Here is a 10,044-nt window from a genome sequence, read left to right on the forward strand (position 1 = left end):
TATGTACGGCTGAGTCCCTTTACTGTCCACCTGAAACTCAGAATATTGTTAACCAGCTATCATTCCAGTTCAGGCTCAGTCATGTCCGACTCTTTGCGACCCCATGAATCACAGCACACCAGGCCTCCCTGTCCATCTTCAACTCCCGGAGTTTACTCAGACTCACGTCCATCGAGTCAGGGATGCCATCCAGCCATCTCATCCTCTGTTGTCCCCCTCTCCTCCTGCCTCCAATCCCTCCCAACATCAGAGTCTTTTCCAGTGACTCAACTCTTTGCATGAGGTGGCCAAAGTACTGGAGTTTCAGCTTCAGCATCATTCCCTCCAAAGAAATCCCAGGGCTGATCTTCAGTACGGACTGGTTGGATCTCCTTGTATTCCAAAGGACTCTCAACACTCTCTCCAACACCACATTTCAAAGGCATCAACTCTTCGGTGCTCAGCTTTATTCACAGTCCAACTCTCACATCCATACGTGACCACTGGAAAAATCATAGCCTTGACTAGATGGACCTTTGTTGGCAAAGTAACCAGCTATACTCCAATACAAAATAAAGTTTTTTTTAAAATAAAGTACAGATTGTGGGGACGCAGGAGGAGAACTAGCATTCTCTGCAGAGAAAACAAGGAGCAGGAGTCAGAAGGAAAGAAACAGGGAGTGAGGAGAGCTATGGACACACTTGTTCTTTTCGAAAAAATTATATTGAAGTGTGGCTAATCTTCAGTGTTGCATTACATTCTGCTGCACAGCAGTGTGACTCAGTTATACACATAAAAATATATATATTTTCTTATTCTTTTTCATGGGACTTATTGCTGAATACTGAATATAGTTTCTTATGCTCTACAGAAGGACTTTGTTGTTTTTCATTCCTCTGTTTCCCAACTACCACTCCTCCCCTCCCCCACACCCTTCCTCATGGCAACCTCATGTCTTGGACCTCTTTGGTTTTGGATGAACTCTCATATCCCCAGATGCTGTGAAAACCCCTTGATACTTACCAAAAAAGGGAAATAAAACAAAGAATTGTGCTTGGTCTGGATATTGCGGGGAGTCTCCGGTAAGGTCTCATGCTGACTGGTGTGTGTCTCTGGCTCCCCCAGGATTCTAGAGGCCACTGCTATACTGCCTTTCTAGAGAACACTGTGAGTCCATCTACAGAGACCTGGATCCTGGGTGACGTCTTCCTGAGGCTGTATTTCTCGGTCTTTGATTGAGGAAATGATAGGATTGGCCTGGCACAGGCAGTGTACATTCTTGGAGTGGTTGAGGAATCAGTAAGGCTGCTCAAGACACACACTCACTTACACTTTGGGCACTTCTGCCCAGAATGCTGGTGAACTGTGTTTGGAGGTCTGCACACCTTATTCTCAGTAAAGAATAAAGTGTTTCACTCTTAATGGTGCTGAAACAAATGGTTGCCTCTGTTTGTGTCTGGGAGTGCAGTATCTAGAATCAAGTCTGTAAAAATTGAGAGGAGTCCTATTCCAACTGGCTTAAAGGAAAAGGAAGACTCATTGAAATGATTCTTGGAACCCAGGACACAAGACTCAGAGCAAATAAAAAGATCTCAGTAACTGTACCCAAGAAATCAGAAGTTATCAGTTCTCTCTATCTTACCCTCAGTTTTTCCCTTCCCTCTTCTTTGATGGTCTTAGCCTGACAACTTTCTTCCTTTAGGCTTCTACACCTAGTGATGGCCTCCAAGCTACCTGCCCTAGGTTTGTATATCCTGAAGGCATCCCCTAGTAAGGAAAGAAGCTTGGAGCCATTAGAGTTCAAGGGTGTTCCCTGAATGACCCATCTCAGTTCACATGTACAGCCCGAGATCAGCCATCCTGGCAGGGCCATGGGGTCCTATGATTGGCTTTACATGGTCACTGGCCATGACACAGCAACACACATGATTGTCAAATTCCTCCAGAACTACATGACTGAAGCTGGAGAGACAGCCCCAAGGATAGCGACTGGGGGATGGTCTAGGCCATGGAAGAGTTTGTGATGACCCACCAACTCAACCACCTTCTCATTCAGAGGAATTATAAGGGGTATGAAATAGACTCTCTTCATTCCATCTCAGATGATCTTATCACTGGACTTCTCCTCCAGGGGATTTTGGGTGAAGTCCTTCATGCAGAGCTGGTTCCCTCTTGTTCCCACACCCCAGTCATCAGCTCTCTGCCACATAAGCCTGCTCTGTCCTTTCCAGTCCTACTTGGTAAATGGTGGCCCCAGTGGACCCCTGAGACACCCCCCTTCTCCAGGGCCTAGAATGCCCCTTGCTTGGCCTCCAATGCTGCTGGGGAGAATGCAATGCATGTATCGGGGGACCCTGGGTACACAGAGCCTTCAGCCTTCCTGAGCTTCCTCCAGGGGTGGAGCTACAAAGTATTTGCTTGGAGCTGCCCTGGTTAGGCACTTTTGCAGTGGGAGCATCCGTTCTTTCCACCTGGACCCCTCAGTAGATGCCTCAGCTAAGACAGCATGGGTCAGAGGTTGATTTCCTTTCAGATTGACTGGTTTGATCTCCTTGTTGTATAAGGGACTCTCAAGAATCTTCTCAAGCATAACAGTTAAAAAGCTCAATTCTTTGGCATTCACCCTTTCGTATGGTCCAGATCTCACATCTGTACATGATTCCTGGAAAACCATAGCTATGACACTACAGACCTCTGTAGCAAAATGAGTCTCTGCTTTTTAATACACTGTCCAGGTTTTTCATAGCCTTTCTTCCTTCCAAGGAGCAAGTGTCTTTTAATTTTGTGGCTGCAGTCAAGGTCCATAGTGATTTTGGGGTCCAAGAAAATAACATCTGCCACTGTTTCCACTTCCCCCTCATCTATATGCCATGAAGTGATGGGACTGGATGCCATGAATGTTAAATATTTTTTTGTGAATAGTTTTTTGAATGTTGAGTTTTAAGCAAGCTTTTTTCATCTCCTCACCTTATCAATTGGTCTTTAGTTGTTTGCTTTCTGCTATTATGGTGGTGTCATCTTCATATCTGTGGATGTTGATATTTCTCCCAGCAGTTTTGATTCCATCTTGGGATTTATGCAGTCCAGCATATCGAATGATCTTTCCTACATAAAAGTTCAATAAGCAGAGTGACAATGTATACTGTGTCATGCTCCTTTCCCAATTTTAAATCTTGTAGTTGTTCTGTGTCTGATTCTAACTGCCAATTTTTGACCTACATACAGACTTTCAGGAGATAGGTAAGGTTATCTGCTACTCCCATTCTCTTAAAAATTTTCCTCAGTTTGCTGTGGTGCACACAGTGAAAGGCTTTAGCACAGTTAGTGAAGCAGAAGAAGATGTTTTTCTGGAATCCCCTTTCTTTTTCTCTATGGTTCAAAGGATTTTGGCAATTTGATTTCTGGTTCCTCAAACCAGTTGTACATCTGGAAGTTCTCATTTCATGTACTGTGAAGCTTAGCTTGAAGGATTTTGAGCATTATCTTGCTAGCAAGTGAGATGAGTGCAATTGCCTAAGTTGAACATTCTTTGCAATTGCCTCTTTTTTGAATTGGAATGAAAACTGACCTTTTCCAGCACTGTGGCCACTGCTGAGTTTTCCAAATTTGCTGACATATTGAATGCAGCACTTTTACAGCCTCATTCTTTAGGATATTTTAAACAGCTCAGCTGGAATTCCATCACCTCCACTAGCTTTGCTTTTAGTAATGTTTCCTAAGGCCCACTTGACTTCATGCTCTAGTATATCTGGCTTTACATAAGTGACCCAAACATCATCTCTATCTGGGTCATTATGACCATTTTTGTATAGTTCTTCTGTGCATTCTTGCTACCTGTTATTAATCTCATCTGCTTCTGTTAGGTCTTGGACTTTTCTTTCCTTTATTGTGCCCATCTTTGGATGAAATATTCCTATGGTATCTCCAATTTTCCTGAAGAGATTTATACTCTTTACAATTTATTGTTTTCCTCTAATTCTTGCACTTTTCATTTATGAAGACTTTATTATCTCTCCTTGCTATTCTCTGGAAGTCTGCATTTCATTGGGTATATCTTTCCCTTTCTTGTTTGCTGTTCACTTCTCTTCTATACTTAGCTGTTTTCAAGGCCTCCTCAGGCAACCACTTTACCTTTTCACATTTGTTTTTCTTGGTGATGGTTTTGGTCACCAACTCCCATACATGTTACAAACCTCCACTCATAATTCTTCAGGCTACCAGACCTAATCACTTGAATCTATTTTTAATCTCCACTGCATAATCATAAGGGATTTGATTTACATCATAGCTTAATGGTCTAGTGGTTTTCCTTACTTTCTACAATTGAAGCCTGAATATTGCATGCTTCTGCCTAAGCAAGTGCAGATTATAGTGCCAGATTACCACCCACCACTCCGTGTAGGTATGGAACAAAAAAGACAGTTTGAGGACAATACAGTGGGAGTGAGAAATAGATTTAAGGGACTAGATCTGATAGACGGATTGCCTGATGAACTATTGACAGAGGTTCATGACATTGTACAGGAGACAGGGATCAAGACCATCTCCATGGAAAAGAAATGCAAAAAAAGCAAAATGACTGTCTAAGAAGACCTTACAAATAGCTGTGAAAAGAAGAGAAGTGAAAAGCAAAGGAGAAAAGGAAAGATATAAGCATCTGAATGCAGAGTTCCACAGAATAGCAAGAAGAGATAAGAAAGCCTTCCTCAGCGATCAATGCAAATAATAGAGGAAAACAACAGAATGGGAAAGACTAGAGATCTCTTCAAGAAAATTAGAGATATGAAGGGAACATTTCATGCAATACTGGGCTTGATAAAGGACAGAAATTGTATAGACCTAACAGAAGCAGAAGATATTAAGAAGAGGTGGCAAGAATACATAGAAGAACTGTACCAAAAAACAACTTCATGACCCAGATAAACACGATGGTGTCATCACTCACCTGGAGCCAGACATCGTGGAATGTGAAGTCAAGTAGGCCTTAGAAAGCATCACTATGAACAAAGCTAATGGAGGTGATGGAATTCCAGTTGAGCTATTTCAAATCCTGAAAGATGATGCTGTGAAAGTGCTGCACTCAATATGCCAGCAAATTTGGAAACTCAGCAGTGGCCACAGGACTGGAAAAGGTCAGTTTTCATTCCAATCCCAAAGAAAGGCAATGCCAAAGAATGCTCAAACTACTGCACAATTGCACTCGTCTCACATGTTAGTAAAGTAATGCTCAAAATTCTCCAAGCCAAACTTCAGCAATATGTGAACTATGAACTTCCAGATGTTCATGCTGATTTAAGAAAAGGCAGGGGAACCAGAGATCAAAGTGCCAACATCTGCTGGATCATGGAAAAAGCACGAGAGTTCCAGCAAAACATCTATTTCTGCTTTATTGACTGTGCCAAAGTCTTTGACTGTGTGGATCACAATAAACTGTGGAAATTTCTGAAAGAGATGGGAATACCAGACCACCTGACCTGCCTCTTAAGAAACCTGTATGCAGGTCAGGAAGCAACTGTTAGAAATGGACAAGGAACAACAAACTTGTTACAATAGGAAAAGGAGTATGTCAAGGGTGTATATTGTCACCCTGCTTATTTAATTTATATGCAGAGAACATCATGAGAAACGCTGGGCTAGAAGAAGCACAAGCTGTAATCAAGATTGCCAGGAGAAATATCAATAACCTCAGATATACAGATGACACCACCCTTATGGCAGAATCTGAAGAGGACCTAAAAAGCCCCTTGATGAAAGTGAAAGAGGAGAGTGAAAATGTTGGCCCAATGATCAACTTTAAGAAAACTAAGACCATGTCATCTGGTCCCATCACTCATGGGAAATAGATGGGGAAACAGGGGAAACAGTGTCAAACTTTATTTGGGGGGCTCCAAAATCACTGCAGATGGTGACTGCAGCCATGAAATTACAAGACGCTAACTCCTTGGAAGGCAAGTTATGACCAACCTAGATAGCATATTGAAAAGCAGAGATATTACTTTGCCAACAAAGGTCCATCTAATCAAGGCTATGGTTTATCCACGGATCATGTATGGATGTGAGAGTTGGACTGTGAAGAAAGGTGAGCGCCAAAGAATTGATGCTTTTGAACTATGGTGTTGGATAAGACTCTTGAGAGTCCCTTGCACTGCAAGGTGATCCAACCAGTCCATCCTAAAGGAGATCAGCCCTGGGTGTTCACTGGAAGAACTGATGCTGAAGCTGAAACTCCAATACTTTGGCCACCTCATGCGAAGAGTTGACTCACTGGAAATGACCCTGATGCTGGGAGGGATTGGGGGCAGGAGGATAAGGAGATGACAGAGGATGAGACGGCTGGATGGCATCACCGACTCGATGGAAATGAGTTTGAGTGAACTCCGGGAGTTGGTGATGGACCAGGAGGCCTGGCATGCTGTGATTCATGGGGTTGCAAATGTCGGACATGACTGAGCAACTTAATTGAACTGACCCTAGGTTTGTTCTGGCATTTCACATACATAGCTGTGTGACCTTGATCAAGTCCCTTAACCTCTGTTTTCTCCTCTGGAAAATGGGCACCGTGATGATACTTTAACCTTTTAGATTGCATATGTGCCTGCAAGGAGCAGGAGGCCCTTAGAGGACTTTCTGGTTCCTGAGTTTGGAACAAATGTGAATTATTTTGCCACCTGGGGAGAAGGAAAATTTCTGTTTAGAGGTTATGCCTGCCATCCCCAAGGTTAAATACTGATTCAAGCCAAATGACATCTATTTCTGAACCATAACACAGAACTGAGTTGATGTTTCTGTTTTCTGGGGTCCCACAACAGCTAATGATTACCGTCTCAGATTCCTCCCTCCCTCAGCCTTACCAGTCAGCCTTTCCTTGCTAACTACTTCTAGCCTGAAATCAACTGCAAGGAGAGTTGTAAGGCGTTTGGTCTCTTTTTGGTTTCCCACATCTCCAGTGTAGCAACAAGTAGCTGTTTTGGCTTCTTGTCATAGCAACAACTATGGCAACTTGCACAGTCCAATCTCAGCCTGTTAAATTTAACTGTCCCCATATGGCCCCTCATGGTTAAAATACCTACAGTGGCCTTAGAAACCTGCCTATGCCCGCTGTTTAATGAGGAAATATGTGTGGATCTGATCTAGTTTGCTTTCCCAAGCATGATTCTAACCATGCATTGAAGGAACCAGACATTTAGTCATCTAACTACAAACAGGAATTGACTAAAGCAAACCACCCTGTTGGGGGCCGGCATGAGGCACTCCGCCCGTGACAAAGGTCATGAGGAAGGACATACGCAAAGGCGGGATCGAGCCTCAGGAGTCCCCCCTGGAAATCCTCGAGCATCTACCCCCATAACCACAGCCTGCCTACTTTACTACTTTGTGCTCATCTACACCTCTGACTTTATGGGGGGGCTGTCCCCCATCACCTCTTTCAGAGAAGGAATTAACTTAGAGCTCCATTTAATAAAAACTCCTGGGTGTGATAAGAGTGTTTTAACCTACAAACTCCTCTGAAGGTTCTCTAGCCTACCTGACAGGCTTGTCCAGCCACATGTGATTGCTCACAGCCTCCCAACCATGAGAGGCACAAGATGCTTTAAACCTTCTGAAAACAGGTTATTTAGAGAAGTTAGAAAATTATTAGTATAAGTATAGTGGGCTGATTAGAAATTGTATTGGTGAAGGGTTTTTCATTTGTTGAGCCAATGTTTACTGCTAAGTCTCTACATCCCCTGCCCTTATACACATTAATGAATATATAGAAGAAATAAGTATTAACCTTTGATATAAATCACGTTAGACCTTAGGCCAAGTAAATTCTTTCCTTAACTAAAACCCACTACACCCTCACCCTATAGGAATGTAACTTTATTTGAGTGACGTCTGTTTTAAGAATAATCACCCTTGGAGAAATAAGTGTTGACTGACCACTGTCACAAGGAGAGGGTCATAAATCGTCAGCAGGCCCCCCTGGCCAGAAGATGATGTAACACCCCCAAGACCTCTGTATACATTTGTGTGAAGCACCTGACTTTAATAAAAGTCAGGACTGCTGTCCCCGCGTGACTTTTGTATAACATCTCAGTGTATAAAAACAGACTCTGGAAAATAAAGAATTGGGATCAGTTTCTCGAAATACTGGTCTCCCCATGTCGCTCTCTCTCTCACTCTGGCTGTCTCCATCTGGAGTGCGGAACCCACCATGCTTACTAATTATGCCTGGGCTTCTAAGATCTGACCAGGGAGGCCTCAGTGTCTCCTTTCCTTAGGGAGAATGGAAGGACGCTTGCAGCCTATGTAAGTGGTGCAAGCTTCTTTTCTTGAAGTTTTATTGGTCTCCCGCATAAACCAAGCTACTCAGCCTCTTTTCTCCACTGAATTTTCCTACTGAGCTATCCTCATTCTATTACTCTTTATATCTTTGATGAATATTTAAATAGTCGCCGACGCCATCCCCGCTTCGAATACCCTGGATCAGCCGGGGCTGGACCCCGGCACCACCCATCGTGCATTTCTCGCTTACCTCAAAACAATATTGAAGTGATCTGCCATGACAATCTCTTACATTGGCATGTACACTCTAGACGGGACACTTTTCCTCTGGACTCGTTTTTCACCTAGTGCAGAATGTCTACCACGAGGGTGGCCCTCACCTGGGTTTTGCAGACTTAGCCCACTCCAGATCCCTTCCACATCCGTCAGTAAAATCTAGAGAAAAAACTCAGTCAAAGCTCTCACTTATGGAGAAAAACAGCTTTTGTTTTTTTTAGAAAACAGTGTTTGGTAACACATTCAAAATTTTGTGCTCCTTGCCTTAGATTCAAGGACTTGTACCAGAGGATGGGAAGCTTCCCCTTTGATCTAAATCTTTCTCTACTCCCACCAGGGCCAGAGGCTTCACTGGATCCTGTGCCCTCACTGGTATTGTTCAGTTGCTAAGTCATGTCTGACACTTTGTGATTACATGTATGGCAGCAAAACAGGCTATCTCGTCTTTCACTATTTTGCGGAGTTTCCTCAAACATGTCCATTGAGTCGGTGATGCCATCTCATCATCTCATCCTTTTGACACCTCTCCTTCTGCCAACAATCTTTCCCAGCATCAGGGTCTCTTCCAATGAGCTGGCTCTTCACATCAGGTGCCCTAAATGTTGGAGCTTCATCTTCAGCATCAGTCTTTGCATTAAATATTGCTCTACCACTTCCAAAACAAAACTCATGTTTCCAATCACCTAACAATATTGAGCATTGATAAGGTTTCATAGAACAAGGATATTGTCTCCTGGGAAATCCCAGCACTGCCGCCCTGCCTTTCTCTTACCATTCTCTCCACCTGGCATAGAATTGTTTCCCTACAGCTTCTCTTGCTTGAAAAGGCCTACCAACTTATCATTGTCAGCTATCCAGGAGCTGTTCCTTCCTCTTTACCCAAAGACTTCTGCCTGCTCCCTGATTGTCCTCTGTACATCAGTTCAGAGGACTTGCTATATCATGCTAACTTCTTGCTATATCATGGGGTGCAGCACACCAGGCTTCCCTGTCCATCACCAACTTCTGGAGCTTGCTCAAACTCATGTTCATCAAATTGGTGATGTCACCCAACAATTTCATCTTCTGTCTTCCCCTTTACTTCCTGCCTTTAATCTTTCCCAGCATCGGGGACTTTTCTAATAAGTCGGTTCTTCCCATCAGGTGGCCAAAGTATTGGAGGTTGAGCTTCAGCATCATTCCTTCCAATGAATATTCAGGACTTATTTCCTTTAGGGTGGACTGGTTGGATCTCCCTGCAGTCCGAGGGACTCTCAAGAGTCTTGTCCAACACCACAATTCAAAAGCATCAGTTCTTTGGTGCTCAGCTTTCTTTATGGTCCAACTCTCACACCCATCACAACTTCTGGCAAAACCATAGCTTTGACTATACAAACCTTTGCTGGTAAATCAATGTCTCTACTTTTTAGTATGCTGTCTAGGTTTTTCATAGCTTTATCTTCCAAGGATCAGTGTCTCTTTTTTCACAGCTGCAGTCACTATTTCCAGTGATTTTGGAGCCCAGGAAAATAAAGCTTGTCA

The 10,044-nt window shown here is 43.3% G+C and overlaps 1 protein-coding gene across 1 annotated transcript in view; it reads left to right on the forward strand.

Moving 5' to 3' along the window:
- LOC104982792 (pregnancy-associated glycoprotein 1-like) overlaps nt 1-1,218 on the forward strand; it is a 4,636-nt gene extending 3,418 nt beyond the window's left edge. The window contains exon 4 of the mRNA XM_010832249.1: nt 1,105-1,218. Coding sequence (XP_010830551.1) covers nt 1,105-1,218 — 114 coding nt within the window. The remainder of the gene's footprint in view (nt 1-1,104) is intronic.
- Nucleotides 1,219-10,044: the final 8,826 nt, after the last annotated feature.

Source organism: Bison bison, unplaced genomic scaffold, assembly GCF_000754665.1.
Source record: "Bison bison bison isolate TAMUID 2011002044 unplaced genomic scaffold, Bison_UMD1.0 scf7180017860521, whole genome shotgun sequence".
NCBI lineage: Eukaryota > Metazoa > Chordata > Mammalia > Artiodactyla > Bovidae > Bison > Bison bison.